Source organism: Oncorhynchus mykiss, chromosome 15, assembly GCF_013265735.2.
Source record: "Oncorhynchus mykiss isolate Arlee chromosome 15, USDA_OmykA_1.1, whole genome shotgun sequence".
Taxonomy (NCBI): domain Eukaryota; kingdom Metazoa; phylum Chordata; class Actinopteri; order Salmoniformes; family Salmonidae; genus Oncorhynchus; species Oncorhynchus mykiss.
In genome coordinates, this window is record NC_048579.1 from 73,241,619 (window position 1) to 73,267,963 (window position 26,345).

General features: G+C 46.5%; 2 protein-coding genes across 8 annotated transcripts in view; both read left to right on the top strand.

The window, feature by feature from the left end:
* LOC118938849 (ninjurin-2-like) overlaps positions 1–12,289 on the top strand; it is an 81,688-nt gene extending 69,399 nt beyond the window's left edge. The window contains exons 2-4 of the mRNA XM_036945330.1: positions 5,475–5,608; positions 5,777–5,856; positions 10,913–12,289. Coding sequence (XP_036801225.1) covers positions 5,475–5,608; positions 5,777–5,856; positions 10,913–11,061 — 363 coding nt within the window. The 3' untranslated portion in view covers positions 11,062–12,289. The remainder of the gene's footprint in view (positions 1–5,474; positions 5,609–5,776; positions 5,857–10,912) is intronic.
* Positions 12,290–16,904: 4,615 nt separating this feature from the next.
* Positions 16,905–26,345, top strand: part of LOC110517131 (ELKS/Rab6-interacting/CAST family member 1) — a 278,426-nt gene continuing 268,985 nt past the window's right edge. For 3 of the 7 annotated variants that reach the window (XM_036945332.1, XM_036945333.1, XM_036945336.1), the window contains exon 1: positions 16,906–17,111. The gene's annotated coding sequence lies outside the window, so the exon portion shown is untranslated. Of the gene's footprint in view, positions 17,112–26,345 lie in introns of all 7 variants that reach the window. The other 4 variants (XM_036945331.1, XM_036945335.1, XM_036945334.1 and 1 more) reach the window with 2 other exon arrangements.

Consider the following 26,345-nt stretch of genomic DNA (forward strand, 5'->3'; position numbering starts at 1 on the left):
TACTTTGTAGAAGCACTTTTGGCAGCGATTACAGATGTGAGTCTTTCTGGGTAAATCTCTAAGAGCTTTAAACACCTGGATTGTATTGCTGTATAGTCTCCTCCCCTCACCACTGTTTCCTACATTGTATTCTGGATACTGTGCTGCCATCTATTGGTGCGTTAGGAGAATTGACGAGGGTTCAGATTACAGATTGTATTTGCTTCCATCTACTGTATAAAGGTGAGAAACAACTAGTGTGTTACGGTGCGTGAATGAGGACCCAAAAGCGAATTAACGTAAACAGAGCTTCTTTAATAACAGAACAAACGTAGGCTCAGATGGACCGGCAGATTCCGACAGGACAGGACAAGGTTGCAGCAAACATGACGATAGTCTGGTTCAGGCATGAATAACACAAACAAGAATCCGACAAAGACAGGAACAAAAACAGAGAGAGATATAGAGGACTAATCAGAGGGAAAAAGGGAACAGGTGGGAAAAGGGGTGACGAGGTAGTTAGGAGGAGACAAGGAACAGCTGGGGGAAAGAGGGGGAGAAAAGGTAACCTAATAACGACCAGCAGAGGGAGACAGGGTGAAGGGAAAGGACAGAAACAAGACACAACATGACAATACATGACAGTACCCCCCCACTCACCGAGCGCCTCCTGGCGCACTCGAGGAGGAAACCTGGCGGCAACGGAGGAAATCCTCGATCAGCGCACGGTCCAGCACGTCCCGAGAGGGAACCCAACTCCTCTCCTCAGGACCGTACCCCTCCCAATCTACTAGGTACTGATGACCACGGCCCCGAGGACGCATGTCCAAAATCCTACGGACCCTGTAGATGGGTGCGCCCTCGACAAGGATGGGGGGGGGGGGGGGGGGGGGAGACGAGCGGGGGCGCGAAGAACGGGCTTGATACAGGAGACATGGAAGACCGGGTGGACGCGACGAAGATATCGCGGAAGAAGAAGTCGAACTGCGACAGGATTAATGATCTGAGAAATACGGAACGGACCAATGAACCGCGGGGTCAACTTGCGAGAAGCGGTCTTAAGGGGAAGGTTCTGAGTGGAGAGCCAAACTCTCTGACCGCGACAATATCTAGGACTCTTAGTTCTACGCTTATTAGCAGCCCTCACAGTCTGCGCCCTATAACGGCAAAGTGCAGACCTGACCCTCTTCCAGGTGCGCTCGCAACGTTGGACAAAAGCCTGAGCGGAGGGGACGCTGGACTCGGCGAACTGAGATGAGAACAGCGGAGGCTGGTACCCGAGGCTACTCTGAAAAGGAGATAGCCCGGTCGCAGACGAAGGAAGCGAGTTGTGGGCGTATTCTGCCCAGGGAAGCTGTTCTGACCAAGACGCAGGGTTGCGAAAAGAAAGACTGCGTAAGATGCGACCAATAGTCTGATTGGCCCGTTCTGCTTGACCGTTAGACTGGGGGTGAAAGCCGGAAGAGAGACTGACGGAAGCCCCAATCAAACGGCAAAACTCCCTCCAAAATTGAGACGTGAATTGCGGACCTCTGTCTGAAACGACGTCTGACGGAAGGCCATGAATTCTGAAAACATTCTCGATGATGATTTGTGCCGTCTCTTTATCAGAAGGAAGCTTAGCAAGGGGAATAAAATGAGCCGCCTTAGAGAACCTGTCGACAACCGTAAGAATAACAGTCTTCCCCGCTGACGAAGGCAGTCCGGTGACAAAATCTAAGGCGATGTGAGACCACGGTCGAGAGGGAATGGGAAGCGGCCTGAGACGGCCGGCAGGAGGGGAGTTACCGGACTTAGTCTGCGCGCAGACCGAACAAGCAGCCACGAAGCGACGCGTGTCATGCTCCCGGGTGGGCCACCAAAAACGCTGGCGAATGGAAGCAAGCGTACCCCGAACGCCAGGGTGGCCGGCTAACTTGGCAGAGTGAGCCCACTGAAGAACGGCCAGACGAGTAGGAACGGGAACGAAAAGAAGGTTCCTAGGACAAGCGCGCGGCGACGGAGTTTGAGTGAGTGCTTGCTTTACCTGCCTCTCAATTCCCCAGACAGTCAACCCGACAACACGCCCCTCAGGGAGAATCCCCTCGGGGTCAGTGGAGGCTACTGAAGAACTGAAGAGACGAGATAAAGCATCAGGCTTGGTGTTCTTAGAGCCCGGACGATAAGAAATCACGAACTCGAAACGAGCGAAAAACAGCGCCCAGCGCGCCTGACGCGCATTAAGTCGTTTGGCAGAACGGATGTACTCAAGGTTCCTATGGTCAGTCCAAACGACAAAAGGAACGGTCGCCCCCTCCAACCACTGTCGCCATTCGCCTAGGGCTAAGCGGATGGCGAGCAGTTCGCGGTTTCCCACATCATAGTTACGTTCCGACGGCGACAGGCGCTGAGAAAAATACGCGCAAGGGTGGACCTTGTCGTCAGAGAGGGAGCGCTGAGAAAGAATGGCTCCCACGCCCACCTCTGACGCGTCAACCTCGACAACGAACTGTCTAGTGACGTCAGGTGTAACAAGGATAGGTGCGGATGTAAAACGATTCTTGAGGAGATCAAAAGCTCCCTGGGCGGAAACGGACCACTTAAAGCACGTCTTGACAGAAGTAAGGGCTGTGAGAGGGGCTGCCACCTGACCGAAATTACGGATGAAACGACGATAGAAGTTCGCGAAGCCGAGAAAGCGCTGCAGCTCGACGCGTGACCTAGGGACGGGCCAATCAATGACAGCTTGGACCTTAGCGGGATCCATCTTAATGCCTTCAGCGGAAATAACAGAACCGAGAAATGTGACGGAGGAGGCATGAAAAGAGCACTTCTCAGCCTTCACAAAAAGACAATTCTCTAAAAGGCGCTGGAGGACACGTCGAACGTGCTGAACATGAATCTGGAGTGACGGTGAAAAAATCAGGATATCGTCAAGGTAAACGAAAACAAAGATGTTCAGCATGTCTCTCAGGACATCATTGACTAATGCCTGAAAGACAGCTGGAGCGTTAGCGAGGCCGAAAGGAAGAACCCGGTATTCAAAGTGCCCTAACGGAGTGTTAAACGCCGTCTTCCACTCGTCCCCCTCCCTGATGCGCACGAGATGGTAAGCGTTACGAAGGTCCAACTTAGTGAAAAACCTGGCTCCCTGCAGGATCTCGAAGGCTGAAGACATAAGAGGAAGCGGATAACGATTCTTCACTGTTATGTCATTCAGCCCTCGATAATCTATGCAGGGGCGCAGGGACCCGTCCTTCTTCTTAACAAAAAAAAACCCCGCTCCGGCGGGAGAGGAGGAGGGGACTATGGTACCGGCGGCAAGAGCTACAGACAAATAATCTTCGAGAGCCTTACGTTCGGGAGCCGACAGAGAGTATAGTCTACCCCGGGGGGGAGTGGTTCCCGGAAGGAGATCAATACTACAATCATACGATCGGTGTGGAGGAAGAGAGGTGGCCCTGGACCGACTGAACACCGTGCGCAGATCGTGATATTCCTCCGGCACCCCTGTCAAATCACCAGGCTCCTCCTGTGAAGAAGAGACAGAGGAAACAGGAGGGATAGCAGACATTAAACATTTCACATGACAAGAGACGTTCCAGGAGAGGATAGAATTACTAGACCAATTAATGGAAGGATTATGACAAACTAGCCAGGGATGGCCCAAAACAACAGGTGTAAAAGGTGAACGAAAAATTTAAAAAGAAATGGTTTCGCTTTGATTACCAGAAACAGTGAGGGTTAAAGGTAGCGTCTCACGCTGAATCCTGGGGAGAGGACTACCATCCAGGGCGAACAAGGCCGTGGACTCCCTTAACTGTCTGAGAGGAATGTCATGTTCCCGAGCCCAGGTCTCGTCCATAAAACAGCCCTCCGCCCCAGAGTCTATTAAGGCACTGCAGGAAGCTGACGAACCGGTCCAGCGTAGATGGACCGACAAGGTAGTGCAGGATCTTGAAGGAGAGACAGGAGTAGTAGCGCTCACCAGTAGCCCTCCGCTTACTGATGAGCTCTGGCTTTTACTGGACATGAAGTGACAAAATGACCAGCAGAACCGCAATAGAGACAGAGGCGGTTGGTGATTCTCCGTTCCCTCTCCTTAGTCGAGATGCGGATACCTCCCAGCTGCATAGGCTCAGCACCCGAGCCGGCAGAGGAAGATGGTAGTGATGCGGAGAGGGGGGCAACGGAGAACGCGAGCTCCTTTCCACGAGCTCGGTGACGAAGATCAACCCGTCGCTCAATGCGAATAGCGAGTTCAATCAAGGAATCCACGCTGGAAGGGACCTCCCGGGAGAGAATCTCATCCTTTACCTCTGCGCGGAGACCCTCCAGAAAACGAGCGAGCAAAGCCGGCTCGTTCCAGCCACTGGAGGCAGCAAGAGTGCGAAACTCAATAGAGTAGTCTGTTATGGATCGATTACCTTGACATAGGGAAGACAGGACCCTGGAAGCCTCCTCCCCAAAAACAGATCGATCAAAAACCCGTATCATCTCCTCCTTAAAGTCCTGATACTGGTTAGTACACTCAGCCCTTGCCTCCCAGATTGCCGTGCCCCACTCACGAGCCCGTCCAATAAGGAGAGATATGACGTAGGCGACACGAGCAGTGCTCCTGGAGTAAGTGTTGGGCTGGAGAGAAAACACAATATCACACTGGGTGAGGAACGAGCGGCATTCAGTGGGCTCCCCAGAGTAACACGGCGGGTTATTGATTCTGGGCTCCGGAGATTCGAAAGCCCTGGAAGTGGCCGGTGGATCGAGGCGGAGATGGTGAACCTGTTCTGTGAGGTTGGAGACTTGGGTGGCCAGGGTCTCAACGGCATGTCGAGCAGCAGACAATTCCTGCTCGTGTCTGCCTAGCATCGCTCCCTGGATCTCGACGGCTGAGTGGAGAGGATCCGAAGTCGCTTGGTCCATTCTTGGTCGGATTCTTCTGTTACGGTGCGTGAATGAGGACCCAAAAGCGAATTAACGTAAACAGAGCTTCTTTAATAACAAAACAAACGTAGGCTCAGATGGACCGGCAGATTCCGACAGGACAGGACAAGGTTGCAGCAAACATGACGATAGTCTGGTTCAGGCATGAATAACACAAACAAGAATCCGACAAAGACAGGAACAAAAACAGAGAGAGATATAGAGGACTAATCAGAGGGAAAAAGGGAACAGGTGGGAAAAGGGGTGACGAGGTAGTTAGGAGGAGACAAGGAACAGCTGGGGGAAAGAGGGGGAGAAAAGGTAACCTAATAACGACCAGCAGAGGGAGACAGGGTGAAGGGAAAGGACAGAAACAAGACACAACATGACAATACATGACATAGTGGCTATAGGATTTAACTTTACCCATCCCTCTCTCCCTCCCTTCCTCAGGGTCTAGTCTCAACCTGGAACACCACTAAGAAGACCAGAGCAGAGAGACTGTTAGACATGGCCTTACTCATATGTCTCTCTCTCCCTCTCTCTCTCTCTCTCTCTCCCTCTCTCTCTCTCTCTCTCTCTCTCTCTCTCAGGGTGGTAACACCAGTCTGAATATGAACCACTATGCCACTAAGAAGACGGTGGCAGGGAGCATGTTAGACGTGGCCCTGCTGATGGCCAACGCTGCCCAGCTGAAGGCCGTCCTGGAGCAGGGGCCAGACTTCAGGTATTCTGATTACATTTGATTTGATTTGATCATGTAATACACAAGTGGATATTTGTGTGTGTAAAATAGTTGTAACAATAAAGATTCCTGACTCACTGTATTTCCATTGTAGTCGTCTAGTTTTGGCCACCAGGCAGGATGAGTCTAAGAGATGATACGTCATTACAGGTACTACGTCACCGTCCTGGTCCTCATCGGGTCGTCGCTGCTCTTCCAGGTGCTGGCTGGGGTGCTGTTTGTCGCCATGGGTGAGTCTGGACTTGTCAAGTGTCATTACAGTAAAAAAGCCTGTAAGAGGTCCATGCGAGGGGCAACAGAAGCACACAGTCCATTTCACAATTTAAACCAATGTAAACTGTTCATTACTGACCTTTAAACAATCATCTCAGTCCCTGAAGTTATAAACCGCTTGTAGCATCAGTGGAGTGTATTTATGTAGACCAAGGGAAGACAGGCTTCCCCAAATACTTGACCAACAGGCTTCCCCAAATATTTGACCAACAGGCTTCCCCAAATATTTGACCAACAGGCTTCCCCAAATATTTGACCAACAGGCTTCCCCAAATATTTGACCAACAGGCTTCCCCAAATATTTGACCAACAGGCTTCCCCAAATATTTGACCAACAGGCTTCCCCAAATATTTGACCAACAGGCTTCCCCAAATATTTGACCTGTGTTTTCATACTTCTCCGTCAATTCTCAAGTGTCTGAATCTCAGCAGAGAAATCATCCGATCGAGGGAAACAGCGCCCCTCTGTCTCAGTGTGTGTAGCCCATGTATCTGACGCTGTCTGAACAGGGAAACAGCGCCCCTCTGTCTCAGTGTGTGTAGCCCATGTATCTGATGCTGTCTGAACAGGGAAACAGCGCCCCCTCTGTCTCAGTGTGTGTAGCCCATGTATCTGATGCTGTCTGAACAGGGAAACAGCGCCCCTCTGTCTCAGTGTGTGTAGCCCATGTATCTGATGCTGTCTGAACAGGGAAACAGCGCCCCCTCTGTCTCAGTGTGTGTAGCCCATGTATCTGATGCTGTCTGAACAGGGAATCAGCGCCCCTCTGTCTCAGTGTGTGTAGCCCATGTATCTGATGCTGTCTGAACAGGGAAACAGCGCCCCCTCTGTCTCAGTGTGTGTAGCCCATGTATCTGATGCTGTCTGAACAGGGAAACAGCGCCCCCTCTGTCTCAGTGTGTGTAGCCCATGTATCTGATGCTGTCTGAACTTAACATTATAACATGTTGCCACTGTAGCGTTTCATTGATTGATGCCATCAACCGTTTCTCCTCCCTTGATAAAAAAATAAATAATAATAAATAATTTGCCAATCAGCGTTTTATTTTTTTATTTATTTATCCGTTATTTTACCAGGTAAGTTGACTGAGAACACATTAATTTACAGCAACGACCTGGGGAATAGTTACAGGGGAGAGGAGGGGGGTGAATGAGCCAATTGTAAACTGGGGATTATTAGGTGACCGTGATGGTTTGAGGGCCAGATTGAGAATTTAGCCAGGACACTGGGGTTAACACCCCTACTCTTACGATAAGTGCCATGAGATCTTTAATGACCTCAGCGTTGAGATGAGCTAAACAATGTATTGTCCTGGCGCAGCAAAACTCCCCCCCCCCCCTTGAGGACAGTTTGGATTTGGCTTCACACCAATCAAATCACATCCTATACAAAATGTCATCATTGTCAGAAAAACGTGTCTGTTTCTGGTCTGTTTGTGTTGATGTCCTGCACTGGCTAGCTTGCTAAATCATCCCTTTCCTAACCCATAGATGGAGATGGGGATTTGGACTTCTGGTTTTGACTTAATTCTCTGTACAGGCCAATGATTATGATTGTGATTCTGATCAAACCATAAATGCATAAATTTGGACCCCAGGAAGAGTAGCTGCTGCAGAGTAGCTGCTGAAGAGTAGCTGCTGAAGAGTATCTGCTGAAGAGTATCTGCTGAGGAGTAGCTGCTGAAGAGTATCTGCTGAAGAGTATCTGCTGAAGAGTATCTGCTGAAGAGTAGCTGCTGAAGAGTAGCTGCTAAAGAGTATCTGCTGAAGAGTATCTGCTGAAGAGTAGCTGCTGAAGAGTAGCTGCTAAAGAGTATCTGCTAAAGAGTATCTGCTAAAGAGTATCTGCTGAGGAGTAGCTGCTGAAGAGTAGCTGCTGAAGAGTAGCTGCTGAAGAGTATCTGCTGAGGAGTAGCTGCTGAAGAGTAGCTGCTGAAGAGTATCTGCTGAAGCGTAGCTGCTGAAGCGTAGCTGCTGAAGAGTATCTGCTGCCACTGGCCGGAGACGATAGAAGTTCAATATGTAGCCTCGATGTAGTCTAGTAGAATCACGTTGACTAGCTAGCTAACTTAGCTGGTTCATAACTAGCTAGCTAACTTAGCTGGTTCATAACTAGCTAGCTAACTTAGCTGGTTCATAACTAGCTAGCTAACTTAGCTGGTTCATAACTAGCCCATGGTAGGAAGTTAGGCTGGCAAGCATTTTAGCTAGTTAGCCTGTGAAAACTAAAACTACAAGTGTACAGAGCCATGGACCGTTTAGCCAACATGGAAGAGGAAGGCATAGGTATTCAACTAGTCCACAGGTAGGGTCAAAGCCAACATGAAAGAGGAAGGCATAGGTATTCAACTAGTCCACAGGTAGGGTCAAAGCCAACATGAAAGAGGAAGGCATAGGTATTCAACTAGTCCACAGGTAGGGTCAAAGCCAACATGAAAGAGGAAGGCATAGGTATTCAACTAGTCCACAGGTAGGGTCAAAGCCAACATGAAAGAGGAAGGCATAGGTATTCAACTAGTCCACAGGTAGGGTCAAAGCCAACATGGAAGAGAGGAGGAAGGCATAGGTATTCAACTAGTCCACAGGTAGGGTCAAAGCCAACATGAAAGAGAGGAGGAAGGCATAGGTATTCAACTAGTCCACAGGTAGGGTCAAAGCCAACATGAAAGAGGAAGGCATAGGTATTCAACTAGTCCACAGGTAGGGTCAAAGCCAACATGAAAGAGAGGAGGAAGGCATAGGTATTCAACTAGGGCACACACACACACACAACCACACACACGCACACGCACACGCACACACACACGCACACACACACAGCCACATGATATTTAGCTACATTGATTGGACTAAATCGTTTTTGGTATCTTTAAGTTTGTGTATTAAACTAAGCATATATTGTTATTTTTGATTTGATGATGTTTAAATGTTTAAGTTGAAATGTAGCTGGAATAGCAGAGGCAGGGCTACAGTTGTAGCTGACTGGAGGTAACTCTGTAGTTCTAAACCAGTTGTCTGTAGCTGACTGGAGGTAACTCTGTAGTTCAAAATCAGTTGTCTGTAGCTGACTGGAGGTAACTCTGTAGTTCTAAACCAGTTGTCTGTAGCTGACTGGAGGTAACTCTGTAGTTCTAAACCAGTTGTCTGTAGCTGACTGGAGGTAACTCTGTAGTTCTAAACCAGTTGTCTGTAGCTGACTGGAGGTAACTCTGTAGTTCTAAACCAGTTGTCTGTAGCTGACTGGAGGTAACTCTGTAGTTCTAAACCAGTTGTCTGTAGCTGACTGGAGGTAACTCTGTAGTTCTAAACCAGTTGTCTGTAGCTGACTGGAGGTAACTCTGTAGTTCTAAACCAGTTGTCTGTAGCTGACTGGAGGTAACTCTGTAGTTCTAAACCAGTTGTCTGTAGCTGACTGGAGGTAACTCTGTAGTTCTAAACCAGTTGTCTGTAGCTGACTGGAGGTAACTCTGTAGTTCTAAACCAGTTGTCTGTAGCTGACTGGATGTAACTCTGTAGTTCTAAACCAGTTGTCTGTAGCTGACTGGAGGTAACTCTGTAGTTCTAAACCAGTTGTCTGTAGCTGACTGGAGGTAACTCTGTAGTTCTAAACCAGTTGTCTGTAGCTGACTGGAGGTAACTCTGTAGTTCTAAATCAGTTGTCTGTAGCTGACTGGAGGTAACTCTGTAGTTCTAAACCAGTTGTCTGTAGCTGACTGGAGGTAACTCTGTAGTTCTAAACCAGTTGTCTGTAGCTGACTGGAGGTAACTCTGTAGTTCTAAACCAGTTGTCTGTAGCTGACTGGATGTAACTCTGTAGTTCTAAATCAGTTGTCTGTAGCTGACTGGAGGTAACTCTGTAGTTCTAAACCAGTTGTCTGTAGCTGACTGGAGGTAACTCTGTAGTTCTAAATCAGTTGTCTGTAGCTGACTGGATGTAACTCTGTAGTTCTAAATCAGTTGTCTGTAGCTGACTGGAGGTAACTCTGTAGTTCTAAACCGGTTGTCTGTAGTTCTAAACCAGTTGTCTGTAGTTCTAAATCAGTTGTCTGTAGCTGACTGGATGTAACTCTGTAGTTCTAAATCAGTTGTCTGTAGCTGACTGGATGTAACTCTGTCGTTCTAAACCAGTTGTCTGTAGCTGACTGGAGGTAACTCTGTAGTTCTAAACCAGTTGTCTGTAGCTGACTGGAGGTAACTCTGTAGTTCTAAACCAGTTGTCTGTAGCTGACTTGAGGTAACTCTGTAGTTCTACTAAACCAGTTGTCTGTAGCTGACTGGAGGTAACTCTGTAGTTCTAAACCAGTTGTCTGTAGCTGACTGGAGGTAACTCTGTAGTTCTAAACCAGTTGTCTGTAGCTGACTGGATGTAACTCTGTAGTTCTAAACCAGTTGTCTGTAGCTGACTGGAGGTAACTCTGTAGTTCTAAACCAGTTGTCTGTAGCTGACTGGAGGTAACTCTGTAGTTCTAAACCAGTTGTCTGTAGCTGACTGGAGGTAACTCTGTAGTTCTAAACCAGTTGTCTGTAGCTGACTGGAGGTAACTCTGTAGTTCTAAACCAGTTGTCTGTAGCTGACTGGAGGTAACTCTGTAGTTCTACTAAACCAGTTGTCTGTAGCTGACTGGAGGTAACTCTGTCGTTCCAGTAGTTGTTTAATAAACTGTAAAACATGAACTTGCTTGACCAAGCTGCAGGTCATACGACTGTTTGTTACATGTAATATATGCTTTGTGGACATCACCTGACAGATGTTTCTCTCTGGTTTTGTGATGAAATAAACGTATGTGTGGTTGAATTTATTCCGCCACTGTGTGACTGTTTGTGTTGTTGTATATTATTACACATCACGGTGGCGTATGAACGAATGGGTTATAGAGCAAACAACACAACGTCACAACAGGTTATAATATGTCTTGTTTACCGGCTTCCTCTGTGATATTACCCACACACCACTACTGTATGGCATCGGGTCTCACCTCAGTTACAACACTGTTGGTCTCTGTGTGTTCCAGCACGTAAGGACCTGAACAACGTGGCCAACCAGAGGAAGCTGGACATCATGAACAACGTGGCCACCGGCCTCGTCTTCATCACCGCCATCATCAACATCTTCATCACCGCATTTGGAGTGCAGAAGACTGGCCTGTACCCCAAAACCTAGGCTGAAGACTGGCCTGTACCCCACAACCTAGACAGTAGACTGACCTGTACCCTAAAACCTAGACAGAAGACTTGCCTGTACCCCAAAACCTAGACAATAGACTGGCCTGTACCCCAAAACCTAGAATGAAGACTGGCCTGTACCCCAAAACCTAGACAGAAGACTGGCCTGTACCCCAAAACCTAGACTGAAGACTGGCCTGTACCCCAACACCTAGACAGTAGACTGGCCTGTACCCCAAAACCTAGACAGTAGACTGGCCTGTACCCCAAAACCTAGACAGTAGACTGGCCTGTACCCCAAAACCTAGACAGTAGACTGACCTGTACCCCACAACCTAGACAGTAGACTGACCTGTACCCCAAAACCTAGACAGTAGACTGACCTGTACCCCAACACCTAGGCTGAAGACTGACCTGTACCCCAAAACCTAGACTGAAGACGGATCTGTACCCCAAATCCTAGACAGTAAACTGACCTGTACCCCAAAACCTAGACAGTAGACTGATCTGTACCCCAAAACCTAGACAGTAGACTGATCTGTACCCCAAAACCTAGACAGTAGACTGATCTGTACCCCAAAACCTAGACAGTAGACTGACCTGTACCCCAAAACCTAGACAGAAGACTGGCCTGTACCCCACAACCTAGACAGAAGACTGGCCTGTACCCTAAAACCTAGACTGAAGACTGACCTGTACCCCACAACCTAGACAGTAGACTGACCTGTGCCCTAAAACCTAGACTGAAGACTGACCTGTACCCCACAACCTAGACAGTAGACTGACCTGTACCCCACAACCTAGACAGTAGACTGACCTGTACCCTAAAACCTAGACAGTAGACTGACCTGTACCCCAAAACCTAGACAGAAGACTGACCTGTACCCCACAACCTAGACAGTAGACTGACCTGTACCCCAAAACCTAGACAGAAGACTGACCTGTACCCCACAACCTAGACAGTAGACTGACCTGTACCCCAAAACCTAGACAGAAGACTGACCTGTACCCCACAACCTAGACAGTAGACTGACCTGTACCCCAACACCTAGACAGTAGACTGACCTGTACCCCACAACCTAGACAGTAGACTGACCTGTACCCCACAACCTAGACAGTAGACTGACCTGTACCCCAACACCTAGACAGTAGACTGACCTGTACCCCACAACCTAGACAGTAGACTGACCTGTACCCCACAACCTAGACAGTAGACTGACCTGTACCCCAAAACCTAGACAGTAGACTGACCTGTACCCCACAACCTAGACAGTAGACTGACCTGTACCCCACAACCTAGACAGTAGACTGACCTGTACCCCAAAACCTAGACAGTAGACTGACCTGTACCCCAAAACCTAGACAGTAGACTGACCTGTGCCCTAAAACCTAGACTGAAGACTGACCTGTACCCCACAACCTAGACAGTAGACTGACCTGTACCCTAAAACCTAGACAGAAGACTGACCTGTACCCTAAAACCTAGACAGAAGACTGACCTGTACCCTAAAACCTAGACAGTAGACTGACCTGTACCCTAAAACCTAGACAGTAGACTGACCTGTACCCTAAAACCTAGAGTGATATACTTCAGCGATATATCTTTCAAAGCGCGGCAATACGGGTTTACTATTGTAACTTTTTTTTATCAGAAGAGATTTGTAAAAGAAAGATATTAATCATTTAAATGTCAAAAAGTAGAATTGTCTTATTCTAATGTGTATGGCTCAGAAATCAAATTAAAGACAAGTGTTTGGGCTACAGATTAGTCTCTCCAGACAAACGGGTTGCCTCCCACAATTTAACAATGTTCAAGCATGTCCTTGGTCTGGGATTTCCAAGAATGGCTACAGACCATAGGGTCTTCAGATAATATAAGGGGAAACAGTGTCTACTAGTGGTCTTTATTTTACTAATAAAAGAATGATACTCACTGTGTCCAAAGTGTGTCTCTAATGCAATAAACCCCATAAAACAACTGTGTCTTGGTCAAATGTTCTGTTAAGTGAGGGCTGAGACACGTGATACTGAATAAATGTGTTTATTAAGGAGAAGTAATACGGCTGGGGAGTAAATGATGACATCAGTTACATGTAATCTGATTACAACAAGAAATGTAACTGCCACGGTCTTCCTCCTCTTCATCTGAAGAGGAGAGGCGAGAAGGATCGGAGGACCAAAATGCGGCGTGGTATGTGGTCATGATGAATATTTAATAAAAAATAAGCACTGAACACTGAATACAAAAACAATAAACGACCGTGACGCTATAAATGAGACCTGTGCTGACACACAAGCCACTAAACATAGACAATCACCCACAAACAAACAGTGCAACCCAGGCTACCTAAGTATGATTCTCAATCAGAGACAACTAATGACACCTGCCTCTGATTGAGAACCATACTAGGCCGAAACATAGAAATCCCCAAATCATAGAAAAACAAACATAGACTGCCCACCCCAACTCACGCCCTGATACCATACTAAATAAATACAAAACAAAGGAAATAAAGGTCAGAACGTGACAGTAACTGTGATCACTTATGTTACCAGCAAAAACACTGTATTCAGATTACAGATACTTTAGGAAAAACGAGATGATTACTTCTTGGATTACTTTTTAAAAAAAAGGATGTTTTGCAAAAAAAAATACATTATGACAGCGTTCTGTTTTCTCAACGACATACATTGACAAAAGGAGCAAGTTTAAAGGTCAAATGCAGCTGTTTTTATCTCAATATCAAATCATTTCTAACTAACAATTTTAAGTACCTTAATGTGATTTCAATTAAAATGGTCAAAAATAAACAAAAAAATTGCTTCTTGGCAAAGAACAATTTCTATTGGTCTGAGTCGGGAAGGGAAAACTGAAAACATGCTGTTATTGGCAGAGAGGTTTGGAACGCTCTTTCTTATTGGTCGATTAACTCATTTACCAGATGGTGATTTCACCAGGCAGGGCAAAACTCCATCCCAACCAAAACAGGCTGAAATTTCAGGCGGTCTTTTCAAACAGCTCTTATATTAAAAGGAGCATAATCATCATTTTCACCACACAGTATTATTCCAACCTCATAGTGAGGAAATATACACTGAGTGGACAAAACATTAGGAACACCTGCTCTTTCCATGACATAGACTGACCAGTGAAAGATATTGATATTGATGTCACCTGTTGAATCCACTTCAATCAGTGTAGATGAAGGAGAAGAGACATGCTAAATAATGATTTGTAAGCCTTGAGACAATTGAGACATGGATTGTGTATGTGTACCATTCAGAATGTAATAGTGCCTTTGAACTGGGTATGGTAGTAAGGCGCACCTGGGTTTTTCACGCTCAACAGTTTCCCGTGTGTATCAAGAGTGGTCCACCACCCAAAGGACATCCAGCCAACTGGACACAACTGTGGGAATCAATGGAGTCAACGTGGGCCAGCATCCCTGTGGAACGCTTTCCACACACCCGGAACCCTCTCGGCAAAAGGGGGTGCAACTCAATATTAGGAAGGTATTCCTAATGTTTTGTACAATTGGTGTATATAAAACACAGGACAATCACATTGACTGTATGGGCCTTCAGGTTTATTCCACCTGAGCAAGTCTGACCACCAATCAGAGACCACTGTGATGACACACCAACTGATGACCACCAATCAGAGACCACTGTGATGACACACCAACTGATGACCACCAATCAGAGACCACTGTGATGACACACCAACTGATGACCACCAATCAGAGACCACTGTGATGACACATGCGATTGATGGATTATTTTATTATTCTTCTAATCAAAATGTAACTGAAAGTAATCAGATTACGTTACTGAGTTTGGGTAATTAGGACAGGTAATTTGTAACGGTACTATAACAGATTACATAGGACAGGTAATTAGTAACTGTGCTGTAACAGATTACATTGGACAGGTAATTAGTAACTGTGCTGTAACAGATTACATTGGACAGGTAATTAGTAACTGTGCTGTAACAGATTACATTGGACAGGTAATTAGTAACTGTGCTGTAACAGATTACATTGGACAGGTAATTAGTCCTGTAACAGATTACATTGGACAGGTAATTAGTAACTGTGCTGTAACAGATTACACTGGACAGGTAATTAGTACTGTAACAGATTACATTGGACAGGTAATTAGTAACGGTGCTGTAACAGATTACATTGGACAGGTAATTATTACTGTAACAGATTACATTGGACAGGTAATTAGTAACTGTGCTGTAACAGATTACATTGGACAGGTAATTAGTCCTGTAACAGATTACATTGGACAGGTAATTAGTAACGGTGCTGTAACAGATTACATTGGACAGGTAATTATTACTGTAACAGATTACATTGGACAGGTAATTAGTAACTGTGCTGTAACAGATTACATTGGACAGGTAATTAGTACTGTAACAGATTACATTGGACAGGTAATTAGTAACGGTGCTGTAACAGATTACATTGGACAGGTAATTATTACTGTAACAGATTACATTGGACAGGTAATTAGTAACTGTGCTGTAACAGATTACATTGGACAGGTAATTAGTACTGTAACAGATTACATTGGACTGGTAATTAGTAACTGTGCTGTAACAGATTACATTGGACAGGTAATTAGTAACTGTGCTGTAACAGATTACATTGGACAGGTAATTAGTCCTGTAACAGATTACATTGGACAGGTAATTAGTAACGGTGCTGTAACAGATTACATTGGACAGGTAATTATTACTGTAACAGATTACATTGGACAGGTAATTAGTAACTGTGCTGTAACAGATTACATTGGACAGGTAATTAGTACTGTAACAGATTACATTGGACAGGTAATTAGTAACGGTGCTGTAACAGATTACATTGGACAGGTAATTATTACTGTAACAGATTACATTGGACAGGTAATTAGTAACTGTGCTGTAACAGATTACATTGGACAGGTAATTAGTAACGGTGCTGTAACAGATTACATTGGACAGGTAATTAGTACTGTAACAGATTACATTGGACAGGTAATTAGTAACTGTGCTGTAACAGATTACATTGGACAGGTAATTAGTCCTGTAACAGATTACATTGGACAGGTAATTAGTAACGGTGCTGTAACAGATTACATTGGACAGGTAATTAGTAACATGATCAAGGCTTTGGTCTATGGCCACTCAGGTGACCGAACCAGACACATTCCTTGGGCCACGTCTGGGTGGGTGACAACTGGTGTGTGTGTGTGTGTGAATGTGTGTGTGTGTGAGAGAGAGAGTGTGTAAGGGGTACACACACTACACCACCTTGGCGCCAGGGGACTGCACTGGGACAGTATGGGAGGTGGTCAACACTGACAGCTGGAATTATCACAACTGTCATTGACAGTGGTTTACAATGAACACATTGCTGTACAGACCTACACACACATACTTAGACATACACAAAAGTAAATTGTAGGCAACAAAATACATAATACTGTGTATAGCTCTCAAAGTACATGAGACACAATGTCTCGGGCACACTACAAACGGCTAGACTTACAGTAAAACGCTTGTTGTCGTTTCCAAACAGTGTCAGAACTTCAGAGGGTTTGACAATAAACTGTTATCATGATCTGTGATGAGGTTAGGAAGTGTTTACCCAAGGGCGCCCTCTTCTGTTTGAAATACCTGGCAAGTTATCAAAGAGCTGCACGAGTCAGGGTCTAGAATAGAGTGTGTTCTATGGTGAAAGTCTCTCTGCCACAGAGGAAAGCCCGTTCATTTCTCTCGTGACCCTCCCGCCAGCGTCTGATGTTGAAAGACTCGTGCACGTACGGCGGTGGAGTGGAGGGAGGCCATTCTCGTGAACGCGCATCCCGATCCTTACGTCACTGAAGCGCCCTGGCTCGGGATCTACTGGTAGTGCTGGCAATAGAGGAGAAAAATAGCAACTGCTTCGGAAAAGAGGCATTTTCTATCGGTTGTAACGGTTCCTCAACGGATAACGGTTCTATCTGACGCCGGATACGGATAATTGACATAACTGGACTAACCGGATTTATGAGAAGAAGGTAGGTGACATTTTAAAAGTGATTTTCTAGATTGAAGCCCACTTCTGACTGGGCTGAGAAGTGGACAGTCTAGTTGCAGTGAGTGTGTGTGTGTGTGTGTCTCAGGAAAGAGCAGTCATGTACATGTGTTGAGTGTGTGTGGTGTGTTATACGGTAGTTCTGACAGCATGTCTGTTGTAATTAACTCTAATTATAGCAGCTTTACTTAGTTGTTGTCTCGAGTTGTTGGGCTCTTGTGCAGCGCGAGATAGGAGGGAAAATGTATTTAGCGGTTGAGGAAAAGAGGTGTCTCGTTTCACTGGGGTTTAACACAATGTAGGTATGTTATGTATTCTACCATTCAATGTGTTCATGTGTTCCCTCAGAGGAATAGGCAGTCTTATAGCCGACTAAAGCGGTGCATTGTGTTGTTTTGTCGGTGTGTAGTGAGCGGGTTCTTCTAGACTGCCGTTGAGGGTTCATTTGACTGTCTTACTTACTGAAGGGTTTGTCTTTGGCTTGTCAGTCTTACGAAAGAGCTGTCAACTCGCTGCGTGGCCAACACAGCACGTCGACACCCGCTCTACCGAGGAGCCAACAACCTAGTCCAGCAAGTTGCAAGTTGTTACATTGTTGCTACGCTGTGTGGATAAAACATGTATCGCCAGGCCTATTCGGCAACATTGTAGCGTTATTGTTGTAAACACAAGAGCTATAGAAAGATTTACGACGGCTCCGATTAGATAGACTCATTATTTTATCTACGACACGCTTTCCTACGGGAATGACTTGTTTATAGGAGATTTACCTCCAAAGTGTAACGTTGCCGCCCGTTGAAATGGCATTTCCCCAGCTCCTCCCATGAGCACTGGAGTCAAATAACCCTGTCGCGGCTCCCTTCCAGAATACCCAATCTGAACTAAACATTAGACCTTCTAAAGTGTTTGTTAACGCCCTGTGTAATTGACTGTAGCCTGTTCCAAAGCAGCCGTGATTGACTTGGACGTAAATGTAAGAGGAGGCGGTATTTGTGGGCTATTCCCGGTATCCACTAGACTACTCGTATCCTCCAGACAGCGGGCAACAGGTTGCTTCACGACTGGGGCTAAACGTTGTCATCGACCCCTTGTTATTCACGCGTCACTGGGCCTGGGTTTACCTCAAAACAGCCTAATAACTACTCAGTCATAATGCTGCTCCCTAACTAGATTAGTTTGACAGAATAATAACGTTGTATTTTTTTAAATTATCAGTTACTATTCTTTTAACGGTAGTATTTTTCAGCAAGCTACAGTGGGCCTAGTTTGTAACGGCAGTAGGCACCGTCTGTATTTTCCATGAAGTCGTTAATTACCGGAGAAGTTACCTTCAGATCATACACTTTTTAAAAACATTTTAGTTTAGTTTATTAGCTCGTGCTGCAGCTACTCTTCCTGGGGTCTGTTCAATATTGTACATGTCATCCGTTACACAATGCTGTGTGTCCTGGCCTTTTGACTGATCATTGATTAGTCAGTTGACTGATAATTGATTATGTCTGTCTGTCTGCCTGTCAGTCTGCCTGTCAGTCTGCCTGTCTGTATGAGAGATAATTAAGGAGTGAGTGAATGAATGAATGACTGTTATGTTGTTCAGTACTAACTCCACTGTGAGGGGGGCAACAGTCTGTCTCAGTGTCAGAGCCCACCTGCTATAGAGGAGATAAGGCCCTAATAACATGTCACCCTACCCCAGTCCATATTCAAGGCCTTATATCAGGATGCTCCACTGTAAGGCCCTTATGCCAGGCTGCTCCACTGTAAGGCCCTTATGCCAGGCTGCTCCACTGTAAGGCCCTTATGCCAGGCTGCTCCACTGTAAGGCCCTTATGCCAGGCTGCTCCACTGTAAGGCCTTATTCCAGGCTGCTCCACTGTAAGGCCTTATGTCAGGCTGCTCCACTGTAAGGCCCTTATGCCAGGCTGCTCCACAGCCCTCCTCCCACTAGAGGAGTTGGGAGCAGGTACAGCCCCCTGTGGGGACATTGGACCCTGGTTACAGGGATATGACTGATAACAGTGACCTCTCTGTTTCATCTGGTTGTTATGGGAGACAGCTGACCTGCTGGAGGATGGGTCTCTGATGGGTATTTTTCCTGCTGGTAGAGTTTCATTCGCTCCCGAGTGGCACAGAGGTCTAAGGCCCTGCATCTCAGTGCTAGAGGCGGCACTACAGACCCTGGTTTGATCCCGGGCTGTATCACAACCGGCCGTGATCGAGAGTCCCGTAGGGCGTCGCACAATTGGCCCAGCGTCGTCCAGGTTTAGGGGAGGGTTTGGCCGGGGTAGGCCGTCATTGTAAATAAGAATTTGTTCTTAACTGATTTGCCTAGTTAAATAAAGGTTAAATAAAATACAATTCTTTGAATGGCGTAGAATGAAAGAGGATGCCATTGACACAGGCATTCTATTGACCTACTATAGATAACATACTGTACATTTTTTGTTTAATGGAAATTTAATGAACTAGTCACAACAACCTCCTCTAGTTGTTGATTTATAGTTTTCACCTCCCCTCTGACCCTATCCCAGTACCTGGTGGACACCTGGTTGCACCCCCCCTCTGACCCCTATCCCAGTACCTGGTGGACACCTGGTTTCACCTCCCCTTTGACCCCTATTCCAGTACCTGGTGATACTGCCTGAGTTATTTGTTGAGTCCAATATGTGCAAGTCAAGACCTGTCATCTCTCACTTCTGTAACTTCAAGTTTACTCAAAATAAGCGCTTGTGGTGTGTGTGTGTGTGTGTGTGTGTGTGTGTGTGTTATCATGTATCAGCTTGCTAGAGTCTAATGGATAAGGATATTGCTGAGTGAGAGAAATGATATAAATGTATTGTATAGGAAGGATAATGCTAAAGTGTAGAGGAAGGATAATGCCGTACCGCATATGAAGGATAATGTTGCATTGTAGAGGAATGAGCATGCGGTATTGTAGAGGAAGGATCATGCTGCATTGTAGAGGAAGGATCATGCTGCATTGTAGAGGAAGGATCATGCTGTATCGTAGAGGAAGGATAATGCTCTACTGTAGAGGTAGGATAATGCGGCACTGTAGAGGAAGGATAATGCTATATTGTGGAGGAAGGATAATGTTGTATTGTAGAGGAAGGATAATGCTATATTGTAGAGGAAGGATATCACTCTATTGTAGAGGAAGGATAATGCGGTATCGTAGAGCACGGATAATGCTGTAGTGTTGAGGAAAGATAACACTTTATTGTAGAGGAAGGATAATGCCGTGTTGTAGAGGAAGGATAATGCCGTGTTGTAGAGGAAGGATAATGCTGTATTGTAGAGGAAGGATAACGCTGTATTGTTGAGGAAGGATAGTGCTCTATTGTAGAGGAAGGATAATGCTGTATTGTAGAGGAAGGATAATGCTGTACTGTAGAGGAAGGATAATGCTGTATTGTTGGCCTTATACACAGTAATAACACTATGTTTCCCCTAGAACCCAAAAAAATTTGGGTTAGCACTTCAGAATGTATTTCATTGAAGAAAAATTGAGATTTTGAGATTGTAATTTTTGTGGAGTTAGCTCAATCTGGGCAAACGTATTAGATTCCTGCTGGGCTGAAGAAAGCCAAGCTCTTACTTTCACTTCTTTCCCACCCCATATTAATTTCTTCTCTTTTGCAACAATGAGTTTGGCAAGTTCACTTATGTGTTGGACGGCTGCTGTTGTAATGAAAATGTAGGTTTATACCAGGTGTGTGTGTGCAGGCCCCCAGGATTCTACATAAAGCCTGTTTACCCACATGATAATCATGTGGTGGGTGATTATGTTTATCTTATTTCACACATGTGCAAATTATACACACATGTGAGTTGGAGAGTTTTTTTTGTTTTGCATTTCCCAACTCCCCCTGAGAGTGGGGTTCCAGCCACCCATTATCAATGGCTTCCCTGGAGCAGTAAGTGTTAAGTGCCTTGCTCAAGGACACGTCAACAGATTTTTCACCTTTTCTGCACAGGGATTCGAACTAGCGACCTTTCGGTTACTGGTGCAACACTTGGCTACCTGTCACTTGCATATATGTAGCTGATTGTGCTATTACACATTGATGTCAGGTTATGCCAGTTATGCCAGAATAAAACTATCCCTTTCACACCCCTTTCTCACACCTAACAAAGGGATATTACCCTGTCACATTACCCCTATACATATCTACCTCCATCACTCCAGTATCCCTGTCCCCTTACCCCTATACATATCTACCTCCATCACTCCAGTATCCCTGTCTCCTTACCCCTATACATATCTACCTCCATCACTCCAGTATCCCTGTCTCATTACCCCTATACATATCTACCTCCATCACTCCAGTATACCTGTCTCCTCCCCTCTATACATATCTACCTCCATCACTCCAGTATCCCTGTCTCCTTACCCCTATACATATCTACCTCCATCACTCCAGTATCCCTGTCTCCTCCCCCCTATACATATCTACTTCGGGAAAGACGAAGGTTGAAAGTCATGCGTCCTCCGATACACAACCCAACCAAGCCGCACTGCTTCTTAACACAGCGCGCATCCAACCCAGAAGCCAGCCGCACCAATGTGTCGGAGGAAACACCGTGCACCTGGCAGCCTTGGTTAGCGCGCACTGCGCCCGGCCCGCCACAGGAGTCGCTGGTGCGCGATGAGACAAGGACATCCCTACCGGCCCAAACCCTCCCCTAACCCGGACGACGCTAGGCCAATTGTGCATCGCCCCACGGATCTCCCGGTCGCGGCCGGTTACGAAAGAGCCTGGGCTCGAACCCAGAGTCTCTGATGGCACAGCTGGCGCTGCAGTACAGCGCCCTTAACCACTGCGCCACCCGGGAATTATGGGGTATTGTGTGTAGATCTGTGGCACAACATGTCAAGTCAAGGGGTTTGAATGCTTTCTGAAGGCTCTGTGTTAAATCAAACACGACTGTATATCAGAGTTATTTGTAACTGTTTGGAGAGGTAGCAATATTCATCTTGGAATCTATGCTTTGAAATACACAGCCTTCTTTGTTGTTTTTCAACATTATTAACAAATATCTATGATGTCTTTAAACTTTTCATATCTCATGAGTTGAATAGAACCGAAGTGAATGTTTAATTCAGTTTAATTCAGTTTAATTCTATCCCTGAGCTTTATCTAGAGCCGACATCACCCTGACATTTTGTATGTGGTTTGCCCTGGCTACATCTTAATTAGGTGTCCCCGGTTTTCCTCCAACTTGCTTTATAATCTGTTTGTGTTCTTTGGAGATCCACTGATTTTAATCTTAAATGGCACCCTATTCCATATTTAGTGCACTACTTTTGACCTGGGATGTAGTGTCATTTGGGCCACTCCATATTTAGTGCACTACTTTTGACCTGGGAAGTAGTGCCATTTGGGCCACGGATTTAGTGATATGCTGAGGCCTGTTGCACACGTCGCCATGGGAACAGTGACACATGTACATGACAGTCACACCACCTGGATTAGGAGACGTTTGGTTGGTCTTTGTGTGTGTGTGTGTGTGTGTGTGTGTGTGTGTAATGGTTGCCTGGAGGCAGGGTCCTGGCCTGCTGTATCCAGGTGTGTGTTTGGTGGCCTGTGGGGGGAGAGAACAGATGGTCAGTTAAGTGTTTGTGTTTGCACATGTGTGTTTATGTGGCCTTGCGTGTGTGTTTATGTGGCCGTGTGTGTGTGTGGCCGTGTGTGTGTGTGTGGCCGTGTGTGTGTGTGTGGCCGTGTGTGCGTGTGTGGCCGTGTGTGCGTGTGGCTGACTGGTTGTGACATTAGCAGAGGTGGCCAGAGCACTCCAGCCTTCAGCTCTGATCCTCAGCCATTCAGTCCCATTCCAATTCAAATACTCCCGGCTTCATGCTCCATTTGGAGATTTCCATGGGAACACGTGGATGACGTCAGCACTGTCACTATCTACTGGTTTTAATGTCTATGCAAGGATCAGGGAAGGTTAAAGCGTATCCTAGATGTGTACCATGGGAACACGTGGATGACATCAGCACTGTCACTATCTACTGGTTTTAATGTCTATGCAAGGATCAGGGAAGGTTAAAGCGTATCCTAGATGTGTACCATGGGAACACGTGGATGACATCAGCACTGTCACTATCTACTGGTTTTAATGTCAATGCAAGGATCAGGGAAGGTTAAAGCGTATCCTAGATGTGTACCATGGGAACACGTGGATGACATCAGCACTGTCACTATCTACTGGTTTTAATGTCTATGCAAGGATCAGGGAAGGTTAAAGCGTATCCTAGATGTGTACCATGGGAACACGTGGATGACATCAGCACTGTCACTATCTACTGGTTTTAATGTCTATGCAAGGATCAGGGAAGGTTAAAGCGTATCCTAGATGTGTACCATGGGAACACGTGGATGACATCAGCACTGTCACTATCTACTGGTTTTAATGTCTATGCAAGGATCAGGGAAGGTTAAAGCGTATCCTAGATGTGTACCATGGGAACACGTGGATGACGTCAGCGCTGTCACTATCTACTGGTTTTAATGTCAATGCAAGGATCAGGGAAGGTTAAAGCGTATCCTAGATGTGTACCATGGGAACACGTGGATGACGTCAGCACTGTCACTATCTACTGGTTTTAATGTCTATGCAAGGATCAGGGAAGGTTAAAGCGTATCCTAGATGTGTACCATGGGAACACGTGGATGACGTCAGCGCTGTCACTATCTACTGGTTTTAATGTCAATGCAAGGATCAGGGAAGGTTAAAGCGTATCCTAGATGTGTACCATGGGAACACGTGGATGACGTCAGCGCTGTCACTATCTACTGGTTTTAATGTCTATGCAAGGATCAGGGAAGGTTAAAGCGTATCCTAGATGTGTACCATGGGAACACGTGGATGACATCAGCACTGTCACTATCTACTGGTTTTAATGTCTATGCAAGGATCAGGGAAGGTTAAAGCGTATCCTAGATGTGTACCATGGGAACACGTGGATGACGTCAGCGCTGTCACTATCTACTGGTTTTAATGTCTATGCAAGGATCAGGGAAGGTTAAAGCGTATCCTAGATGTGTACCATGGGAACACGTGGATGACATCAGCACTGTCACTATCTACTGGTTTTAATGTCTATGCAAGGATCAGGGAAGGTTAAAGCGTATCCTAGATGTGTACCATGGGAACACGTGGATGACATCAGCACTGTCACTATCTACTGGTTTTAATGTCAATGCAAGGATCAGGGAAGGTTAAAGCGTATCCTAGATGTGTACCATGGGAACACGTGGATGACATCAGCACTGTCACTATCTACTGGTTTTAATGTCTGCAAGGATCAGGGAAGGTTAAAGCGTATCCTAGATGTGTACCATGGGAACACGTGGATGACATCAGCACTGTCACTATCTACTGGTTTTAATGTCTATGCAAGGATCAGGGAAGGTTAAAGCGTATCCTAGATGTGTACCATGGGAACACGTGGATGACGTCAGCGCTGTCACTATCTACTGGTTTTAATGTCAATGCAAGGATCAGGGAAGGTTAAAGCGTATCCTAGATGTGTACCATGGGAACACGTGGATGACGTCAGCGCTGTCACTATCTACTGGTTTTAATGTCAATGCAAGGATCAGGGAAGGTTAAAGCGTATCCTAGATGTGTACCATGGGAACACGTGGATGACGTCAGCGCTGTCACTATCTACTGGTTTTAATGTCTATGCAAGGATCAGGGAAGGTTAAAGCGTATCCTAGATGTGTACCATGGGAACACGTGGATGACGTCAGCGCTGTCACTATCTACTGGTTTTAATGTCAATGCAAGGATCAGGGAAGGTTAAAGCGTATCCTAGATGTGTACCTAGGGGTGTCTTCCACCAGACTGCTGGTCTGTGGGACTCTGCTCTGGTTCAGTTCCCCCCAGGTTGTGTTTCCCTGTAGCTGGGTCTGGTGTTACTGGGTCTGGTGTTACTGGGTCTGGTGTTACTGGGTCTGGTGTTACTGGGCCTGAGTAGAGGTGGAGGATAGGATGGTAGCTGGGTCTGGTTACTGGGTCTGGTGTTACTGGGTCTGGGTAGAGGTGGAGGATAGGATGGTAGCTGGGTCTGGTGTTACTGGGTCTGGGTAGAGGTGGAGGATAGGATGGTAGCTGGGTCTGGTTACTGGGTCTGGGTAGAGGTGGAGGATAGGATGGTAGCTGGGTCTGGTGTTATTGGGTCTGGGTAGAGGTGGAGAATAGGATGGTAGCTGGGTCTGGTGTTACTGGGTCTGGTGTTACTGGGTCTGGGTAGAGGTGGAGGATAGGATGGTAGCTGGGTCTGGTGTTACTGGGTCTGGTGTTATTGGGTCTGGGTAGAGGTGGAGAATAGGATGGTAGCTGGGTCTGGTGTTACTGGGTCTGGTGTTACTGGGTCTGGGTAGAGGTGGAGGATAGGATGGTAGCTGGGTCTGGTGTTACTGGGTCTGGTAACTGGGTCTGGTTAGAGGTGGAGGGTAGGATTGTAGCTGGGTCTGGTGTTACTGGGTCTGGTAACTGGGTCTGGTTAGAGGTGGAGGATAGGATTGTAGCTGGGTCTGGTGTTACTGGGTCTGGGTAGAGGTGGAGGATAGGATGGTAGCTGGGTCTGGTGTTACTGGGTCTGGTGTTACTGGGTCTGGTGTTACTGGGTCTGGGTAGATGTGGAGGATAGGATTGTAGCTGGGTCTGGTGTTACTGGGTCTGGGTAGAGGTGGAGGATAGGATGGTAGCTGGGTCTGGTGTTACTGGGTCTGGGTAGAGGTGGAGGATAGGATGGTAGCTGGGTCTGGTTACTGGGTCTGGTGTTACTGGGTCTGGTGTTACTGGGTCTGGGTAGAGGTGGAGGATAGGATTGTAGCTGGGTCTGGTGTTACTGGGTCTGGGTAGAGGTGGAGGATAGGATGGTAGCTGGGTCTGGTTACTGGGTCTGGGTAGAGGTGGAGGATGGGATTGTAACTGGGTCTGGTTACTGGGTCTGGGTCTGGGTAGAGGTGGAGGATAGGATATGATGGTAGCTGGGTCTGGTGTTACTGGGTCTGGGTAGATGTGGAGGATAGGATTGTAGCTGGGTCTGGTTACTGGGTCTGGGTAGATGTGGAGGATAGGATTGTAGCTGGGTCTGGTTACTGAGCCTGGGTAGAGGTGGAGGATAGGATGGTAAACAGAGGCCTGACTTGGCAGACATGTTTATGTCTGTGTTGCCATCTGTGACTGTGTGTGTGTG